This window comes from Scardinius erythrophthalmus (assembly GCF_964197995.2).
Source record: "Scardinius erythrophthalmus genome assembly, chromosome: 21".
NCBI lineage: Eukaryota > Metazoa > Chordata > Actinopteri > Cypriniformes > Leuciscidae > Scardinius > Scardinius erythrophthalmus.
The window spans coordinates 22,305,150-22,328,554 of NC_138241.1; the positions used below are offsets into that span (position 1 = coordinate 22,305,150).

The 23,405-nt window shown below is 35.9% G+C and overlaps 1 protein-coding gene across 1 annotated transcript in view; it reads right to left on the reverse strand.

The window, feature by feature from the left end:
• slc24a3 (solute carrier family 24 member 3) overlaps positions 1-23,405 on the reverse strand; it is an 81,776-nt gene that overhangs the window by 49,215 nt on the left and 9,156 nt on the right. Inside the window, exon 2 of the mRNA XM_081350976.1 lies at positions 7,747-7,887. Coding sequence (XP_081207102.1) covers positions 7,747-7,887 — 141 coding nt within the window. The remainder of the gene's footprint in view (positions 1-7,746; positions 7,888-23,405) is intronic.

Consider the following 23,405-nt stretch of genomic DNA (forward strand, 5'->3'; position numbering starts at 1 on the left):
TTTCCATCTTGCAGATCGATAATTATTTTTATGTTATGGCCAGTAACTTACAAACAGCCAATATTAAAATGTTTAATATACTGTATTTACTAGTTTGTCTTATTAAATTAAAAATAAATCACAATACTAACTAAAATCAACCATTTTAAATGCTACAAAAAAGTTATGCATTACAACATTATAATATACAGTATGAAAATACATTTTGAGATTACATTAAACAGTGTTATAAATTATTAGTGTTTTTACAGGCTAACTTTAAGTGAACTTATGTTAAAAAAAGTAAAAATAGAAGTGAACATGCACAAATAAATATCCAGTATTGACTGAAACAGATACACTTGTTTGAGATCAGTAAGATTTTTTATCTATTTTTTTTTTAAGAAATTAATACTTTTATTAAATTGATCAAAAGTTACAGTAAAGACATTGATAATGTTACAAAAGATTTCTATTTCAAATAAATGCTTTTGAACAACTGAACAAACAGAAACAAAAACAGAACAACTGTTTTTAACATTGATAGAAATATAGAGAAGAAATATAATATAATTTGCACCAAATCAACATACGGTATTAGAATGATTTCTGAAGGATCATGTGACACTGAAGACTAGAGAAATGGCTGCTGAAAATTCAGCTTTGCATTCAAAGGAATAAAATACACTTTACAATATATTAAACATAAAACATTTATTTTAAATCGTAATAATGTATTACAATAATACTGTGTTTTTACTGTATCTTTGATCAAATAAATGCAGCCTTGGTGAGCATAAGAGACTCCAAAACGGTAGTGTAAAAAAAAAAAAATCTAATAATGGTCAAAAACAAATATGCTATGTGGTGCATTCTTGTGTGTGTGTTGTAGTAGAGAGGACAAAAATGCAGAAACAAAGAGAGAAAGAGTGAGTGACAATGCAAAAGAGAGACAAACTGTGTTTATAACTGCAATATTGGCGTTTTGGTAAAGCGCACAGTAAGCACATTTTCAGTCCTTTCTCTACACTGATTGTGCAAATGCAGCTCAAATAGCTAGAGAAAGAGATCTGAAACTGAGCCTTTGAGGTGAGGGAGGTGTAAACTGTAAACAATTGCCATTTAAGAGCACACAACTGGTTGTTCAGAAGGCACGATCCAAATCAGGAGTTCCTATGAGAACACTGACTGCTTCCATTTGTCTTCAGTGGGCACTGTAGGAGTCATGTAGACAATGAAGAGGTCTGATATGTAAGCAGTTCTGTTTCGTTAGAGGAAAATAAATGTGACTGACACAAGAAGAAAAAACTCATTCACTATCGAGGAGGATTTTTTTTTTATTTGTGCAGAACCAAGTTAGTTCACTTTGCAGCTTTTCATGAACAGCTGTAGAAAGTTTAAGTGGTAGAACGTGGTTTAAAGACCAAGCTGTGTGCCGCATGCTGAATGTTCATCTTTCATAATGTGCAGTGTTTGTTTTCTATAGTATGTGTATGTGTGTGTGTGTGTGTGTTTTGTGAATGAGTGTAAAGGGCAGTCGCCTGGCTAACTACCCACGCTGCACTGCAACATGGGCATCCCACTGATTAATCTTTTAAGTCTTTCTGGCCATCTCTATTCATTCCCTCTTTCCCTTCTAACAGAATTTTCAATATTGGTTTAATTGATATCACAACACTGATATCCTATTATAGTTGTTGTTAACATTTTGAATTAGATTTTATTTTATATTTTCTGTTTACATTTTAGTTTTAGTAAAATTGTTGTTTTATTCTTTATTTTATTTTTTTTGTAAATACATCTATATAGTGTTTTTTTTTTTATGGTTTTAGTTTTAGTAAAAAATAATAACCCTGGAGCAAACTATGTCTTTAATAGCACTAACTATTTTAAAGTTCACATTAGCATGTGACTAAATGACATAAGTGTAAAGAAGTTTTAGCACTGAAAAGATAAAAATAACATTGTGGTCTTCCTGTGGAGGATATCAGCATGGTAACCGCAAAGAGGAAACAAAGAGAGAATAGACAGGTGAAAAAAGGTGAGAGCAAGCATTTTAATCATCTGCCAGATCGCCAAAGTGTAGTCACATTTCAACAGTCCTATTCTCTCTGCCGTAAGCCTAATGTCAGCACAGCTCTCAAAGGTCAGGTCACATGACTCATCTGCTAGCCAAATGTCCAACTGCATAGATGGAAACACAAAAACAGGAGCACACTTCAACTAGAGGAAGTGAACACAATATAATAAGATAGATGAAAATGATGGCAAGGCAGCTCTGTCACAGTAGGACATGGAAAATGCAAACGGCATTTAATATGTTAAAAAACTGAGCAAGATCATTCAAGTGTTATTGAATGTTTAGCTAATATAAAATGGTTTTTGATAAACAATATAACAATTGAAGAAATCTGGTCTAAAACCACTGAGGGAAGAATTCCCTGTACTTCTGATTAAATGTCATTTAAAATGCATTTTGTAATTGATTGTGATTTGGTTTTATAGGTTAGCAGTCATTATTTATTTATTTATTAATTTATTTATATTAAATGACTATACTGAAGTATTTAACATTAATGGATAAAACTGCCAAAAAAAAAAAAAAAAAAAAAACCTCACAAAGGTAAAAATTTCACTGAAAAGAAAATGATAATAATATAACACTTCTGAAATTCTGAAAATTGTGACTGGTTCAAAGGTCACAATTTTCCAAAGGTCAATGTTTCCAGTCAGTCACTGTTATTGCTTGAGCAACATTATCTGTGTGACAGACAATGTGAGTTGATGGATGAAGAGATAATTAACAGCTCATTAGCTTCGGTAATCAAGCTAATGACGGGTTGTCTGATTGTTATGATGCACTTGTGAATATTCAGGAAGTGCCGAAGAGGATCTGCGCACAAGCAGAACTCCTAATTCACGGAGAAAAATGAAATGACTACTAATACACTAAGGATGAAAGAATGCTGAGGGAGAGATTCTGCCTTCAAAGCCCAATAAGGAAGAGAAAGAGAGTGAACACTGTCAAAAGCAGTTGTAAATAAAAGCAACAGTAACATCATTAAACATTATTATAATTATAACATTTATAAAATTAACAATTATATATTTATTTTTAAATTATAATATACAGTGCAATGCATAAGTGAATACACCCATGCTAAAGTTGACTAAAAAGAGGAATAAAAAATCAAATTTTGGAAATTGAAAAAAATTATTAAAAAAATTAGGAAAAATCCAACCTTTAAGGACACCAATTTTCTTTGTGAATGAATAATGTATCGTAAATAAATAAATGTTCTTCCTTAAAATACATGGTGCATAAGTTAGTACACTCCTATGTTAAATTCCCATAGAGGCAGGCAGATTTTTATTTTTAAGTATTATTTTAAATTTTCTTTTAGGATACTATGCATCCTGATAAAGTTCCCTTGGCCTTTGGAATTAAAATAGCCGCACATCATCACATAGCCTTCACAATACCTAGAGATTGGCATGGTTTTATTTCACTTAGCCAAATAGCTAGTTTGATTTGCATTGAGAGATGATCTTATGGAAAGTACCCCATGCCAATCTCTAGGTATGGTGAAGGCTATGTGATGATGTGGGGCTATTTTAATTCCAAAGGCCAAGGGAACTTTATCAGGATGCATAGTATCCTAATTTTTTTTTTTTTTTTTTTAAATACTTAAAAATAAAAATCTGCCTGCCTCTATGGGAATTTAACATAGGGGTGTACTAACTTATGCACCATGTATTTTAAGGAAGAAAATTTATTTATTTACGATACATTATTCATTCACAAAGAAAATTGGTGTCCTTAAAGGTTGGATTTTTTCGAATTTTTTAAATTAAGGCATTACGTTAAATTTCCAAAATATGATTTTTTATTCCCTTTTTTTAGTCAACTTTAGCATGGGTGTATTCACTTATGCATTGCACTGTATATATATATATATATATATATATATATATATATATATATATATATATATATATATATATATATATTAAAAGTGTAAAAAAATCATTACAATTTAAAATAACTGCTTTCTATATAAATATATTTTAAAATGTAATATATATATATATATATATATATATATATATATATATATATATATATATATATATATATATATATATATATATATATATGTGTATATCCTGTGATGGCAAAGCTGAATTTCCAGCATCATTACTACAGTCTTCAGTGTCACATGATTCTTCAAAAATCCTTCTAAGAAGCTGATTTGGTGCTCAAGATAGGTTTCTTATTACTATCAATATTAAAAACAGTTGTGCTGGTTAATATTTTGTTGTCATGATATATTTATTCATGATTCTTGACGAACAGAAAATAAACAGCATGTTTTTATTTAAAATAGGTTTTTATTTAAAATAGGTTTCCAAATTATTGCTTAAAATAGAAATATTACACATAATAAATGTCCTTATCCCTTTTGGTCAATTTATTGCGACCTTGGTGAATAAAGTATTGATATTAAAGTCCCGACACAGTAATAAGTCTCCAGTCTAGTATCACTTTGTCAAAAATAGCCTATACTTTTAATGTCCAAATTTCTTGTTTGCAGCCATATGACCATAATGTGGCATCACAAGTTCAGGAGTGACTCCTGTAGTTTGTAATGATAACATAGGACATTCACTCATGCATTTGAATGATGTTGTTATTCCCGACACTCGTATATGTGTAGCAAAAAACAGGTTTGAATATCAAGAAATGAGCAAGACTTATTCTCTAGTGTAATGTGTAGACTTCTACAGCTGTATTAAAGGAAGAATAGTTTTAAACAGCAGAGTAAGGAAACCCTCAGCCTGTGCCAAGGCGCCAGGCTGGTTTTGGAGACGGGTGGGAGAGCGGGCATCTGAACACAAGCGAGAGCTTAAGAGCACAGCTCACTCTTTAACGGCAAGATCAAGGAGATGCTTGGCAAGGAACACAGCCTCCTAAAACACCAGGACCCCACTTGGAAACATTCACCCAAATCCGCCCACAGAAAAAAAACACAAACAAAAGCAGGCAGGCCACGCTGAGATAAAGACGCAAAGCTGCTCCCTTTACACCTCATAACAGCAGAGCCGGGCTGTAACACACTGAGCTCACTGTAAATACAATGGCTCCCCATGGAAAATGACCTACTCTGTTTTATTTCTGGACAGATGTCAAATCATAAGTTTTGCTCTATCTCACTCTCCATAAGACTTGACATTCTTCTGAGTTCACTGCAGATTAAGTGTTTCCCTTAAGCCTAAAACACTCCCTTTTTCTACTTTTACCACATATAAAATATAAAAGTCATGCCAACACATATAAAATAACAGTATTTACGACATACAGTGGCCCCTAAGTACACTCTAGCCACATTTAACAATATACGCATAGTTTCATTGCATTAAAAGCAAAATATCAAACTAAGTAGCATCTGCAAACAAATAACACTCAAATAATTCCCATAATCAACTTCACTCTTTTTGAGCCATTTGTGCAATTATTTTTAACCGATTTTTGTCTTCAATTTGAACAACAAGTTTGAAATCTGAGCATTTTTTTAAAGAATAAATTAATACTTTTATTAATCAAGGACACATAAAATATATCTATTTCAAATAAGTTGTGCTCTTTTGAACTTTCTATTTTTATCAAAACATCCTGACAAAAATGTCTCACAGATTCCACAAAAATATTAAGATGCACAACTGTTTCCATAATTATAATTATACATTTTTTTCTTGAGCAGCAAATCAGCATATGTGACCCTGGACCACAAAACCAGTCACATTGGTCAAATTTTTGAAATTGAGATTTATACATCACACGGAAGCTGAATAAATAAGCTTTCCATTGATGTATAGTGTGTAATGATAGGACAATATTTGGTCGAGATACAACTATTTGAAAATCTGGAATCTGAGGATGCAAAAAAATCTAAACATTGAGAAAATCTCCTATAAAGTTGTCCATTTATGTTCATAATTGTTCTGCATTCACTCACAAAAATACATGTTTTATATATTTACGGTAGGAAATGTACAAAATATCTTCATGGAACATGATCTTTACTTAATATCCTAATGATTTTTGGCATAAAATAAAAATCGATAATTTTGACCCATACAATGTATTGTTGGCTATTGCCACAAATATACCCGTGCAACATGTGACTGGTTTTGTGATCCAGGGTCACATATTAGAATGATCTCTGAAGGATCATGTGACACTGAAGACTGCATTGATATCTGCTAAAAAAAATTCAGCTTTGCCATCACAGGATTAAATTATATATATAATATATAGCCTTGGTGAACGTAAGAGACTTCTTTTAAATGCAGTAAAAATAATTGTACCAACCCAAAAACTTTGAACGATAGTCATGTCTGTTATTTTACTGTATATAATTCAAAATCAAACTTGTTTCTAGTTTCACACTTAATTTTGTGAAATATTTTGCTATTGCGCTCTGTGCAATATTTGTTTTGCCCGTGGGTCTGTGCAATATTTGTAATGCCTGTGGGTTTGATATTTAGTTATATAAAGACATTCATACATTTTTTAAGTCTGGCTGTTATCCAAATACTTTTTGGGGCCACTATATAAAACATGTATAACATAGAAAAGTCTGACTATATGAATATGCATAAAGTTCCTGAGCAACAAACAAACTGAGTAATGAAATGGAATTAGATACTAACAGGGTGCTGTAGTAGATCCCCGGCTATGGTACACGCATTGCAGGGGGGAAAGAGGAGGGCTTTGAAAGAAGAGGGAGACGGTCAATCAATAGACCCACAGAGTATCGATGACCACTTTGTTCAGCCTAACCTTTCCCTCAGACCTGTTCTAATTGGCCTCTTCACATTGTCCAAGAGTGTGGAGCCCAATGTAGCCTCGTGAATCAAATTACACAGCAGATCTACACCAACTGTGCAAATAAACAATGAATAACAATGAGGAAAAATAATGAGGAACAGACTGGAAACGTCAAATTGTTTAAACTATTTCTGTCAGAAATTAAAAGTAGGTGTGGATGTGTTTACCGTGAGAACTCGTACAGACATCAACCAAATTGCAAATCAAACTCAGCCATACCAGCTGATGAGGTTCTATTAAATTTGGACAATTACTTTTCTTTGCGCAGCTTTACGTTCATAGACCCCATTTGTAGAGGTTAAGGTCTTAATTAGGTGACATGTCTGGTCTTCAACTTGGCCAGAAATCCATGTTTAACCTTTGCCCTGGCCACGGCTCACAGGTCTCTATAGTTTGAAATACACTTTATGTTCCCTAGCCTGCAGCGATCCCCAAAAGAAACAATAGCAAAGTCTGTGTCAGCAAGATTACTCACTCAGAACGCAACAAAAGGGTTAGTGTCTGAGTTACTGATGACAGGAGAGTCCTGATACAGGACTAACACCTTTGTGAACTCACCAATCAGTGGAGAACAAATAAGAGACATGAGAATATTTCATTTTAAAAAGCATCACTTGATTGCGAGGTTCATTGAAGTCTGATACACATCCCAATGTGGAAATGCTACCATCAAAAAACAATTTCAGAAGTGAAACTTCGCATGACTTCTTGCTTAATCACATTGTGAAGTTGTTTCCAGTTACTAGTGACATTAGTCATCTGTCATAAGTTCCCTACAAAAAAACAATCATCTTCCTGTTTCATCTGCTCTGTTGAACTCAAAGAGCAGGTAGATTGTGTAAGGATTTATATGTGTGTGGTGCTGAACGTCTTACCAGGCGGTGTGCAGTTCTTTTCAGCATTGGGCCCAACCTGCACCTCATCAGTGTAGTTGCTGTCAATGTCAAAGTCCTGCAGCAGCCTGCGACTCTCCCACTTCTCACTGTCTTCAGCTGAGAGACTGGAGAGGCTATAACCTGCAAAACACACAGGAAAAGCATTTCTATTAACCATGGCTAGATTCATCTACAGCAGATGTATTTGGGTTGTAAAACATATTGTCATATTTGACACAAACCTCCAAATGACAATCCTCATGCAAAACTTACTAAAATAACCAATAAATTACATAAAAAAATCAATTATTAAGCAATGTTTACTGCTACTTTTGATCAATAATGCGTCCTTACTGAATAAAAGTATTAATATCTTGTTATGTTGCAGAGCTTTTCCTCATACTGAAGAACATTATCCTAATTAAGTCTGATCAAAACATGTTCCTTAGCAAACGTAAAGCCACACCTTGCAAATGCTGAGTGATAACTATGGTGATTGTGTGACTATAAGCAATTGTCTGGGATTCACTTAAACTTACAGAAAATAACTTCAATAAGAAAGAGAAGGCAGATAAGTTTAAGTTAGCACAAATACACAATACATACATTCAAACGGAAAAGTCAGTCACCCCTCTTCCATTCTTAATCTGTTAATGTGACAGTAATTTACATTTATTCATTTACTACATGCTTTTATCCACAAAACTCCAACAGAAGAGCAAAATATCAGCAAAAACAGTTGGTAGATGTGACACTCCCAACCAAAACCGAGTCGAGATGGCTTATGAAACGTCTGCCTTTCTAGACATCCACAAATTACTGATGCCCGTTGGAAATGCATTGGCCCGGCATGTCAAAGTGAGAATTGCAAATTTTTTCCCATCTATTTTTAGCTAAACTTCTAATACAAACTAAAATCCATAACGCAGCTCAGTCTCAGAGTCACTGATCTAAGTCGGGCTCCTTGCAGTGTTGTTTTACGCAGGTTTGTCTGTTTCAGCCCAGTATTACTGTGATATCTCCTATTCACAGCGCATTCACAGGGACACAGCGAGCCGGAATGTTACATACTGTTAAAATCTCACAGGCTCCGCTTCTCATTTGTGTTACTGTGAGCAACAGAGCCCCGAAAGTCAACTAGAGAATATTCATGAGGGCCGTCTGTGGTGCGGAGTGAGGGCGAGGCGTAATAAAAATGACATCACGCGGCGAACGCTCCTGCAGCAGCGCTTTGGTCCGGGCTTGTCTGGGAGGGGGTGATTATTCTGGCAGCACTGTCATCTGGGTCGCTCTGTCCTCAAGCGCCTATGCCCTTACTCTACTCCGCTTAACCATCTTCCTGAGCAACTCTTTTCAGAGCATTGGCCCCCACTTACCGCTACAGTCACTATAAATAAAACCTCTATATTTATAAAAAAAAAAAAAACAGCACTCAAGAAGGGGCTTCGGGGGTGCGTGGTGCATTATGACATGATGCATTTTGACATTGTGATGTGATAGAGTGATCAGAACTGGGATCTGGTTGAGAGTGTCAGAACACCCTGTTCTTCTTCTTCGGCACTGATAGGAAACTTGAGTTTGTCTTCATCAAAAAAAAAAAAAAAAAAAAACGGAGAAAAAAAACGGATCCAGGAACTGACATTCCTAGGAAAAACTGTTTCATAATTCATCACCCACTGAGATGTCAAAAGAATCATGTGGTAAAGTGAAGACGGTTGCGACACTTTTGGAAAATGTGACACCTTAGTGTCTTCCTCATTGTAAAGAGACAGCAGCGATCTGTCTGGGACATGAGAGATGAGCAAGCTAAATAACAAAACTGAGCCACACAGCCTGTTTATCGGTATATGATCCCTCCATTTTTCTGGGGGAAATTCAGAGAATGAATTGAACTGCTTATTTGAACTGTTGTGAATAGTTGTTAAGAAAAAACAACTACACAGTAGTTGCTTTAGCACGTGATTCACTAAAGGAATTATGTAAATTAAGTAGTGGCACAAATGTGCTCACAAAAGCTATACTGAATCAGAAGCACAGGAAGTAGGGTGCAGCACCTCCTGTTTTTACAGGATTGTAAATGCAATGCAAATGTTTGTTCATTTACATTTATTCATTTGTAACATTTAGTAATATATTTGTAATAAACACTTTAAGTGGGCTATTAAAAAAGTGTTATTTATTTGTTAAAGTAGGCTATGTTTTTTTTTAAACATACGCACAGAGTGTGACGTCATATTGTGACCGTTGCAGTGTGCGTAGAAATAATTTGTCTGCTCTCCTGAGTGCAGGTCCACCTTCAAAGTTGTGTAAGGTAGGCTCTAGGCAGGTTTTTGTGCTCATTTTTATTTCCTGTCACTGTGCAGGCTGTTTTATTGTATATAACAGTGTAAACAGCTCAGTAACCTTTTTATTTAAAAAAAGAAAAAAGAAAAAAAGAAGTGACACGTGAAGGGCAGGTATGGTAACCCATATTTGGAATTTGTCCTCTGCATTTAACCCATCCAAGTTAGTGCACACACATTAGGAGCAGTGAGTAGTGAACACACACTGCAAACAATGCATACACACACCTGGAGTAGTGGGCAGCCATTTTGCTGTGGCGGCCCGGGAGCGATTGGGGGTTAGGTGGAACCTCTGTCACTTCCCAACCTTCGGGTTACAAGTCTGACTCTCTTATCATTAGGCCACAACTGCCCCAGGGTTAATATTGCATTACTATTGCAAGCAGTATCAATAATGTCAATAATGTCCCCAGTCAAATGCCCCTTGAGTATGCAGTATAAACGATTGTTCTGACGATATGAAACGATACGCTTCTTGTACTTCGTGCAAAAGTTTTATACGCTTATTGTACTTCGTGGAAAAGTTTTATAGACTTGATATTGTTTGTTACTAAAATGTGATGATGCTTCTAACAGCAGCTGCAATAACGCAATGACTTTAACAATTGCCGACTGGCTCTTTTATTTAGAAGGCGGGACTAATGCTGAAATATTGTGCACTACATTTTCTCCCATTCATTGTAATATGAGTGAATCTTGGTATATACACAGTCTTTGAGTAAGAGCACCCAGAGGCCACTGAACTGAATGGAGAAATACTGAAATCAATAAACAGATTATTTTTCAATAACATTTCACATAAGCAATAAAATGGTATAATACATTTATCTTATAATGCTGAATGATCAGTTTAAATAGCTAAAAGTGTGCTCATCTACACATCTTAAAAACATCTGCATCTGTAAAAACACTCTTTTCCGTCATTGAATTACCGGTAATAAATGCTGTCATAATCAATTGATGATCATATGATTATCTCTTTTAAATAAAATACTTTCCATGGGTAATAGCAATGTTAATTTTACATAGAGTCATGAATGCAGTGCAGAAAAAAAGATGAAGGTTTAAATTATGGTACAACCCTAACTTATTACATTTAGAACCTGGTAAACTGGACTGTTGGTGCTTAATGAATATGGCGTGTGTGGTTTTTGCTTGCCAAAATGGTCCTACTGTTTAGTGAATTTGCCCCCAGTCTTTATTTCTCACTCTCCTGGGCTAAAATGCAACAAAGTGGCTAAGTAATTAACCTTGCAGATTCCATCCACAAACACATGTTAGAGAGTAGCAGCTCCATTAGAGTGAGCAAAGCTCTGGCTCACTGTGCAAGCTTCATTGGAAATATTGTGTTTCTCTCTGACATGCTGCACAGAAATGGCATTACCTGTGCAGCGAGCCAGAATGCACACTGCACACACACATGCGGGGGGAGGCAGGAAGTTACTATGGAGATGTGACGTAACTGCAGAGAACAGAGGAGAACAGTGACGACATCACACTCAGATGAACATGGCTAATAATCACACAGAAAACACAAGGATACACATCAGTAGTACACGTGTAGAGAATAAAACAAATTCATGTATGAGATAAAGAATATACTACATGAGGCACAAACCCAATATCTTAATGCCACAAACACACACATAAAAGAAGAAGAAGAACAATGCTTTTGTTGCATTAAGAGATTGAATTTAGGCATCATTTTTTGTGTAACTAGATGTGAGTAATTCTAATTAAACATTTATAATAATGAAAGAGGTCTGAGATACTCTGCAGAAGTATTTTAGGCATTTCTATGTAATGTGAAAGTCTCAGAGACAGACAGAGACATTAAAGAGACAGTCCTTCACCAAGATTGAAAGTGCACATATGGTGACTTGTAGGATTATCATGTCCAAGTAGTATATAAATAGCCTGACTCCGCCCTGCTACGTATTTCCGCTCAATTTTCATTTTCCTTCAGTACTCCGTCTGGGTTTGCGGTATAATCTTGGGTTTTCTCCGGCCAATTTTTTGGCGGTCCAATCAGCGAACAGAGGGAGTGGCTGAGAACGATGACGTTGATGTCGTTAGATGTTGCGCTAGTCTGAGTTGTAGGGTTACGTCACGACCAAACGTTAGCGATTGGTTATGGCAGATCCAGAGTGGCTCTGGGCAGATCCAATAGTTTTAAACTTCAACAGAGTACCCGCCTTCAAGGAAGTTAAAGCCTGTTTTATACTTCTGCGTCGAACTGCCGCCGTAGCTACGTCGTAGGCTGTGTGTAGCGCGCGTACTCTACGGCGTACCCTGACGTGCACCTCTCCAAAAATGTAACAACGCGTCAATTCTACGCGGACACAAGCGCGGTGATTGGTCTGCCAGAACCCCTCCCTCGGGGTTTCACATGCTCCCTAGGTGCGCGTCAACGCGGACAACGACACAGAAGTATAAATTAAAACCAACACATTGCCTACGGCGTATAGGCTCCGGCGTAGGTCCGACGCAGAAGTATAATGAGGCCTTAACGCTTGTCAATGGAGAGTGGCCAGACTCTCTGTACAAATGAAATGTACGAGAGTCTGTGGGACCAGGCTAGAAATACATATTATGTAACAATCAAGGTTCGCACACCTTTTGACCAATGAACAACCATGGCTTGGAGTCATTTGAGATGATCAGATTTATATTTTAAATAAATGCTTTTTCAACAGCACTATAATGCTTTAAACATTGATAATAAAGAGAAATGTTTCTTGAGCAGCAAATAAGCATATTAGAATGATTTCTGAAGGATCATGTGACACTGAAGACTGGAGTAATGATGCTGAAGATTTAACTTTGTCATCACAGGAATAAATTATTTTTTTAAATATACTAAAATACAAAACAATAGATTGTAATAATATTTCACAATATTACTCTTTCACTTTATTTTAGTTTAAATAAATGCCTTGGTGATCAAGAGACAATATCTATGAATAAAAATTGTTGTGAGGACAATCTCAATATACTGTATATTTAACCAGCATACGTAGACAAAGGCAACGTAGTAACTTCTAATGAATAAAAAGGTCTCTATGTTCAACTGCACCAGAGCCCACAGCATATCAGCACCATCACCTTTATTAGAAAATGTACAACCAAGAATCAATGACCATTTCCACATGTAAAACTACATTCTAAATTGAAAACAGATTACACGCAGTGTTCTTCATCCCCCTTTTGTCATATGTACAAAAAAAACATGGTGCATGTCATAAAGCAAAAGATCTTTAGCATGATGTTAAATGCCCAGATCCTAGAGATAAACACGCCTTAAATACTCTGTGTTTTACGATAAAATAGCATAAAAAGGCAGCTGAAAGACAAGGATGCATTACGGCAACGGACCTCCCTTTACAGAAAAAGAGCTGTAGGTGCTCGCCCTGATGTTCAAGTAATTTCACAGAGAGCAAACATGACTAAGCCAGATTATGCAAGTTTACTCTTTTTACTGCAGTGCTGTTTCATGGGATGCTGTTTGAAGATGCAAAATTGTCTTGAGTGACATCGAAAGACAACTATAAATTAAATTAAATTAAAGGTAGGGTAGGTAATCCTGTTCAGAAACATTTTTTTTTATACTGGGTGAAATGGTCCTTCCATTCTGATAGTAGTCAATACATTATGTGTTCAGAAAAAGGAATGAAAAAAATCTGACCTCTGTAGCAGCTGTAGGACAGTAAAAACTCTGACCAATCACTGCCATTCGGTGCGAATGTAAAGAACCAATCAGATGCCTTCATGTCTCGTGCCCGAGCACCACTGCGTGCACAGCCCTGCATGCACTCATCACATGTCACCGTTCCCGGAAATATTCAGCTCACTACACCGAGTAAGCAGGAGTTTGCGGCACAATGGCTGAGAAAATGCAGCAAAAAGTACCAATGCCAGCTTTGCTACTTTGCTAAACTACTTCCTCGGACCCTGCCCGCACTCTTGAACGACCTCCTCTGCTTCGCCCTCGACACTGGAGTGGACCTGTCCTCGAACCGACGATGCGGTACTTGTCACCGGAGTGTAACGTTAGTCCTCATCAGAGTCAACAATGTTTTCATCATGGAAACTCTTACATGCAAAACACCGTATATGTTATGACTCTTACACGAAATTCACCTTCATCACAGTGTAACTGATGGTAATGGAAAAACGTGTATCAATGCAACCTAGCTTTGCCTTATAAATATAGCTTGTTACCTATAGCCTAAATATAGCTCGTTACCGAATCAAACAAAATATATTTTAAACTTTACCAGTATCGATATGCTAGCTTGATAGTGAGTACTAAAAGCCATCATATTTGTTTATATTCATAGTGATAAAGTTATGTATTTTATTACATGTGATTCTGACATGATGTCACTGCATGCACTGCGCTCCTTCCTCTCCACTCGTCTCAGGTAAATGCGTCTTCAGCTGAGCCTGAGCGTTTGGTGTCGCGTCGCGCGTTCATGTGTTTTGGGGGCGTGGCTTTAGAAGGAGCCCAGAAGGGAGGGGGTGGAGTGAATGGAAATAATGAGCTGTGTTTACAACAGTCGTGAGAGGTCTACAGACACTCGATTTTTATACTTTCTTTTTCAGAGTACTTACATTTTAATTATGTATTGGTATATAAAGACAGTTTAAACAAATTTGGAATGTTTTTTTTTTAGAAAAATTTTACCTACCCTAGCTTTAATGGAAAAGTAGGACGACTTTAGCACCTTTGATGTCACTGTTTGCACACATCACCCAACAATAAGGGTCATTAAAGATTTACTCAAATATGATAGGGGAAGTGTTTAATGTTTGTGCCACTAGTGGCACCAGACAGAATTATATACAAAATGACCATTATTTGGACAGACATTAATGAATTTTTAAAATGGGTAATTATATATCACGGTATTCATTTTCCTCTTTGTACAATACCGGACAGTATCTGCCCAGAGAGTTTATGGCCCACATCACACAGAAAGCCTGTCATATACTGCTATTTATATGAAGAAAGCTTCCAGATGCATGTGCTATATACTTTTAACACTGTAAAAGAGAAAATAGATTGCTCTATATAGCCACATCTGCAGCACATCACCTGAGGACCTGTCCCACAGATGACTGTCCCAGATAGCAGCTGTTGCGAAGAGGAACTACCCAGGAAATTCTATCCTATAGATTCAGACTGCCCTTACACATCCGACCCCATACTGTCAAAACGGATAAATATAACACTGCATACTTCCACTCTGCCAAACCCGTAATTACCTAGTTTATCTTCATTAGGTGAAAACTTGAATATGGGACAGTACTAGTCAAACAAAGTTAGGGAGAGAGTAGAGTTGCAAACAAATCAGAAGATAGAAGGGAGGTAGAATTTAAGGATCTCTGGAAACACTGTATTATATTAGTGACATTGTAGAAGAAAAACATCTGCTTGGATTAGAGCAGGGAGTGGGTTTCAAATTGGGGAACGAAAATGGGAAGCGGAAAATTTAAGAGATTTAAGGGGAAATAACTAAATAAATACATTTGAGTTATGAAAAATGAATCGAAATTAATATTTTCCATATAATATTTATTAATCATTGTCTTTTGGTTTGATCAAAATGGCCATATAAAATATTTACCAATTATTGCTACCATACAGAACATGTCTTGATAATTCACCAGGGGATCATCATCTTAGTGGGTACTTTGGCATTAAAAAAAGTTTGAAACCACCTTGAATATAGAATCAGTACAAATAAAGAAACTAGTCAAGTCAAGTCAAGTCAACTTTATTTATATAGCGCTTTTCACAATACAGATTGTATCAAAGCAGCTTCACATTATTAAATAAAATAGTACATCAGTGTTTGTTTCTGGTGTAAAACATCCACGTTTGGTAATGCAGATCAATAGCACTGTTGAATCGATTAATCAAATTAAGTATCCCCAACTGAGCAAGCCAAAGGCAACAGTGGCAAGGAACCGAAAAACTCCATTAGGTGACCCAATGGAGAAAAAAAAACCTTGGGAGAACCCAGGCTCAGTCGGGGGCCAGTTCTCCTCTGGCGTTTATGAAGTAGAGACCGGATTTAACTGTAAGATTAAAATATTATATGAATGCCTGGCTGAAGAGATGCGTCTTTAATCTAGTTTTAAACTGGGAGAGCGAATCTGAGCAACGAACAGTATCAGGAAGGCTATTCCAGAGTTTTGGTGCTAAATGTGAAAATGCTCTCCCTCCTTTGGTGGATCTGGATATCCTAGGTATGACCAGAAGCCTCGAATTTAGTGATCTTAAAGAGCGCGATGGATTATAGGGCGATAGAAGATCCGTTAAATAAACTGGAGCTAAGCCGTTTAGGGTTTTATAAGTCAGTAGCAATACCTTGTAATTAATACGGAACTTTATAGGTAACCAATGTAGTGATGATAAAATTGGTGTTATATGGTCAAACTTTCTTGATCTAGTAAGAACTCTAGCGGCGGCATTTTGGACTAACTGTAGCTTGTTTATTGAGGATGCAGGACAACCAGCTAATAAAGCATTACAGTAATCTAGTCTCGAGGTCATGAATGCATGAACTAGCTTTTCTGCATCAGAGACAGATAGCATGTTACGTAATTTAGCAATATTTCTAAGGTGAAAAAATGCTGTTTTTGTAACATATGAAATATGTTTTTCAAAAGACAAGTTACAATCTAATATAACACCCAGGTCTTTTACTGTAGAGGATAAAGTAACAGGACACCCTACTATGTTAAAGTTGTATTGTGAGAGGTTTTGTGGGCGGTTTTTTGAACCGATAAGTATTACCTCTGTCTTATCTGGATTTAATAAAAGAAAATTGTGCGTCATCCAATCTTTTATATCTTTAACACACTCTGTCAATTTGGATAATTTAGCGTTTTCATCCGGCCGTGATGAAATATATAGTTGAGTGTCATCAGCATAACAATGGAAACTAATTCCATGTTTCCTTATAATATTTCCAAGTGGCAGCATATATATTGAGAATAATAGAGGGCCTAACACAGATCCTTGCGGCACTCCATAGTTTACTGGAGTTATGATCGATTTTTCTCCGTTTAAATAGACAAAATGGTAGCGGTCAGATAGGTATGATCTGAACCAGCTTAATGCTTGTCCTTGAACACCGGTATAGTTTTGTAGCCGATCTAAGAGTATTGTGTGATCTATAGTATCGAACGCAGCACTAAGATCAAGTAAAACTAGTATTGAGATACAGCCTTGGTCAGAAGCTAAGAGTAAATCATTTGTGATTTTAACGAGCGCAGTTTCAGTGCTATGATGCGGCCTGAACCCAAACTACACATGAACCCCATTTCAGAATTTATTGGGTGTTAAAAGTATTGGAGGTAAAGGTGGGACTTGATGAAAACGTGTGGACCGCTGGGAACAGTCTTGTCTGAGAATCGTACAGTGTAGTTAATAATCAGACTAGTATCAGGTGAATGATTAAACAAACCATCAGGAGTGAATCTATAGTGGTTATATATAAAGTCAGTGATTGGGTATCAGTAATTGGCCGTTTATGGATGTGACAGGCCATTAATAGTCTCATTAGTGACTGCTGGCAGTGTGACTCCTGCTGTGCATGTCTGCTGTCAGCCAGAAGAACTGGACAAGAGCCTCATCTCCACCAAACAATCTTCAAAGGACTGGAGGGGCGGTCAGAGAGCTTTGAGGCTTTGGGTAAACGAGAGTTGGTTTCTGGGGCGTCACTCAGTGTAGCATCCCCCATCTTTTTACGGTAGTCTTTTTTTCCCAGTCTTCTGGTGTCTGGGACATTTTCATATGCATGCTAAATCACAAAAATAGATATGGAAATATCCGCAGTAGTGAAGGTCAAGAAATATATCAACATTTTGCATATTTTAATTTAGTTATTTTTAGAACTAAAACAACCAGATTAAAGCCAAGTGAACCCCAAACTACCCTAATTATACATGACTTCCTTAAGTCTGATTTTGAATAATTTACATTGTGTACAAATCATTGCACATTGCTATAGTTACATTCATTTTTAGCAGATACAGTGATCACTTCACCAATCAAGATCACCTAGTATCAAGTAATTTTATATGCAAATCTCCACATTTCAAATACCATATTTTGAAGTATTTACTAGCTTCACACACTTTTCAGAAGGGGTTGTGGCCTATTCTTCCACATAATTTTTTATTTAATTAGATATTTGCTGAAGGTTGTCAGATGTCACATTATTCCTTCTGTTTTAACAAGATGTCCAGTCCCTGAAGATGAAAAGCAGTCCTACTGATACTAGCACCATATTTCACAGTATTTCTGAAGCGAAAAGAGTGTTTGATTTTTGACACACAGAACAGCCTTGAATTTTGGCTTACAACATTTGTCTTGGTGGCATAGGACCACAAAATCTCTTCCTACATCCCAGCTGAGTCTGGTTCTTCTGTGTTCAGATATTGCTCTTTTAGGGTAATGGCTTGTTTTGGGCACCCTCCTATACTAACATTTTTAGTCCATCTTGAAACAATGACAAACACCACTAACTGCACAAATATAGATATCCATTCTCATTACAAACCATACCACCTTCAAATATGTTTCAACTGCAGATTTATGTAATCAGACAGAATATCAAACAAGAGCTTATATAAATTCAAAGCAGCCAAAAGATTAAAGGCTTACAACTCACTATTCTTTCATATAATAGTGGATTTTAATATCTTAAGCATATTTGTCATTTTTACAGAGCAAAAATGCTTATTTGAATGAAAGCTGAAAGGTAATCCTGTGTAAAAAGTAATGCGCTACCTTCTCATATCCTTAGTTGTAATTTGCACTGCACTGCAAGATAGTCAGCTCACGTTTGATCTAAATCAGACAATTAAAAAGCTAATCGGTTCTTCTTCCCCTCTTAGCGCAGGTGAAAGGCTATCTGAATGTGCTGGCACTCACAGCGTGTGCTGGGGTTCCATGCTAATTTCTGACAGCTGAGCAGTTTAGCCATTAGAAATGTGCTGTATCATCACTCACAACACTCAGATTACAGCAACCCTTTGTTGACACCAATGACAAGTCACAACAAATACAACTTCATAATGACAAATATTTTAAGATATGAAAAGTAACATATTATATGTTACTTTGTCAACAAACGGCCCTTACAAAAAAAAAGAGGTTTATTCCAGTGTGCTATAAGTATACTTCTTTTAATAAATTGTTTCAAATTATTCATTTAAAAAGAAAACATATATTTACTAATTCTGATTGTGAATTTTTATGTAGTCCACTGGTAGTGTACATATATTTACATCAAATCTACTTAAAGTTCAGTTAAAGTATACAAATTAATACCTCAATAGAAACATAGTAGTATAGGCTACTCAAAGTGCAAAATATAAATATAAATAGTAAACTATAAGTATATTACGTTCACTTAAAGAAAACTTACAAGTATAGGTCCTTGCTGTATAAAACTACTGAAAGTATACTTCAAAGTGGGCTTTCATAAACTTTTTTATGTTTTAAAAAAAAATATATATATTTTTTTTTATGTTTTACATAAACTGTTCTACAAGTATTTAATTAATAAACTATCAGTATACAAGTTCACTTGTAGTATAGTTGCAGTCAGGGCTGCCAACTCTCACCAATTCAGTGTGTGACTCACGCAATTGACACTTTCACACGCTCTCACGCCACACATCCATTTTCTCATGCAGAGAAAAATTGCGAAGCAAAGAGGACACTGACACCGACAAGACAGAGCAGGTTACTTTTGATATGAAACAAATTTTTAGCTCTCAGATTCTATAAATTTTATTACAACATTCAAACAATAAATACTGTTTTGGCGCTTGTAAATGTGACATGCAGATCGCTGTAGTGCCTCATTTCAAGCAGAACGTGTTACTACAAGTTAATAGTAAATAAACACGAATGAACAATATGTATGTTGAAAGATATGTATGCCGCATACATAATATCGGTCAATAAGTGTTTTTCAACAGCGGAAAGAGGCCCATAAAACCGCTGGAGAACTGCATTATATATAGTTGTTATTGAGTTGTTATTTTTAGCGAGGTGAGCATTAGCATTTTTTTTTTTTTTTTAAATTAACATGTATCTACTGTTTATCTAATATTTATCCAAATTAATCAATATTGATTGAAGATCGGAATCAAATCACAAGAATTGAATTGAATTGAAATCGTGAAATTCGTTTCAATCAATAATAAAAACAGTAGCCTACCAGTCATTGTACCATGTCAACGTTGTGACATATTGTCACTAAACTTAATACAATTCTGTTTAGTTACCAATGCTTTGACAATCACTACACTTATTATGATGCAAGGTTGTTGTTTTTTTAATCAACATTGTTGTTTTTTAGGTAAACTTACCTAAAAACTACAGGTAAGAAATTGGTTAAATAAATACAGAAAAAAGCCTAAAAATGGGAACAACTCAGTCAGTCTCTGCGACTTAACTTTGTTTCAAACAGATGGAACCTCATCTTAACTCGCAGCACCAAATAGGAGTCGATCAGACTCAAGGTTACCATCCTTATGGTTAATATCTCTCACTCTGAAAAACAGCATATGTCTGTAAAGTGAACTGGAGAACATATTTTCAGCGCGAAACATTTCTGGCAGATCAGTGCCCGTACAACATGCTTGTCCTTGCTACATTACAATACAGGGCTGGTTTTCATCTCCGTACGTCTGAAATATTCCAAACATCTGTGTGCAATCCATCTGCTCACTCACTGGCTGGCCAGAGTCTCTCTAGGAGATGTTCAGTGGTCTTGCTGTGTTCTGCCGAACTGTGCATTGCATTTGATTTACTCGGTTGGAGCAGTTTTTTTTTTGCTTTAGCAAACAACATAAACAGATGCAATGCAGGGCCTAATCCACTCTTACTGCAGCACAAATGCAAAGAAGGTGGAGTGTAGGGGCATCATAAATCACACCTCTAATGAGCACATTTAGAGCATGCTATATATATATATATATAAAAAAAAAATATATATATATATATATATAGCCTTTAGAGAAAGGGTATGTAGGGCACCCCCTCCTCTCTGAATTAATGACCTGCGCTACACGTGAGGGCAGCTGCAGGAGAGGCATGTGGAGGGATCCGGGAGGAGCTGGCAGATAGAAAACCCCTTGCTGTTTCTCTCTCTCCATCCCCTTTTCACCTCGTCACGCGCTCCAGGGTGGCAGATGCCTCCGCCCTTACTAAATTGTCTTGAGTATTCAAGAATAGACCGCTAGCCTAAAATAAAGCCACTGTATTAATTAGCGACATTCTATTGGGGGATTCAATACTTTTTGTTAATTACTGAGAAACTACTGAGAATTTTCTCTCTATAGAGTTATTAAGGAAATCGATAGATCACCTGTCCAAATCCAAAATCGACTATTACTTTCTGAATACATGTTCCTGGTCTTATTGTGAATGATGATACATCACATTACAGAAGTAAAATGGATGCAAATGGGATTTCACATTGATTTGATTTTAAATCATGTTTAGGTAGAAATCTTTGAGTTTATTAAAAATAAAATCATTATCTACATAACCTATTATTAAAATTAAATAATATTATTTACTTTTCTTTTCTGCTGATGTCACTTAGGCTGCAAAGGTCATTGGATAATGCTAATACACAATTAGCTATTTAGCCATTGTTTTAGCATTTGTGGCCCTGGATCACAAAACCAGTCACAAGTCGGACGGGTATATTTGTGGCAATAGCCAACAATACATTGCATGGGTCAAAATTATCGATTTTTCTTGTATGCCAAAAATCATTAGATATTAAGAAAAGATCATGTTCCATGAAGATATTTTGTACATTTCCAACCGTACATATATAAAACATTTATTTTTGTGAGTGAATGCAGCACAATTACGAACATAAATGGACAAGGTGATTCTCTCAATGTTTCGCTTTTTTTGCACCCTCAGATTCCAGATCTTCGGTCAAATATTGTCCTATCCTAACAAACCATACATCAATGGAAAGCTTATTTATTCAGCTTTCAGATGATGTATAAATCTCAATTTAAAAAAAATGTACCCATGTGACTGGTTTTGTGGTCCAGGGTCACATTTGTTTTAGGCTCCATTCTAGTAATGCCCACTTTTCATAATCCAATCCATTTACACAAAATAAAACCTAGTCCTGCCATACATTTACTTGTTGAATATGTTTTCACAGAAGTAAAATGGGTTGCATATTTGTGTGTTCGAATTGAAGCGGCGCTGCACAGACCGATTGGTGTATGACATCAAAGTACCACGAGAGCGATTATAGAGCAGACGGCTCTGATGCTTTCAGAACGCTCTCACGGTACTTTGATGTCATGCATCGATCAGTCTGCTCAGCGCAGCGACACTTCAAGTCGAACACACCTATTCTGAGCTGGATTCAAGTCATTTATCATGGAATTGTCTTTGACAGCAAATTGAAATACAGTGCTACCACTGCTATACAAGCAACCACTGGACATGATTTTTAAACATCTATTAATCCATCACAGACAGAAAGACAAATTCAATAGCCTACTTCTTGCTCAAGGTTTATGTTAACTTTTGTAAACAGCTCAGCACAGTCAACAACAATGTCACTTCATCATGATGGTCTGTAATATACATTTGCCATATATGGAGACTTTTGGATATGTAGGGAACACTGATAAAAATGATTTTGCGGTGAAGTAAATACTACAGCTAAAAACAATGTAATTTACATGAAAAAGTTAGTTCAGGCAAGAATAAAATAAAAAAAAAACTAAAAACTAAATTCTATATTAGTACTCAATAAAAGCATGTAGAAATGAAAGCGTATATATCAACGTTATAAAATTAAGTAAAATTACTCAACTTTTCTGATACTGGTGCTCTCATCATGCACTGGGCCTTGAATAATTAATAAGGTTGATTTTTCACTGTTTTCCAGTTGTAATTACACTGTTTCATCATTGCTTTTGTTGTTAGGATTAGTAACGTGCCATTTTGTGACATTTGGAGTTCATTTTCTAATCAAAATGACACATTCAAACACAAAAACGATCCATCAAATGTTACCGTCATTGTGTATTGTCTACCAAGTATTGAGGTCTCTGCGTTCACATGACACATAACTGTGAAATTTACTTTAAAAATATGCTTGTGAAATTTACTTAAAAAATCAATTTTACTTATTGTTTTTTTCTATGTACTTTAGACTCAAACCAAGTGGCATATGCAAACAAATGATGCTAGAGTTTTCCTTTTTGAGAAGTATCACACTTGTAAAGTGTGCTTGTGCT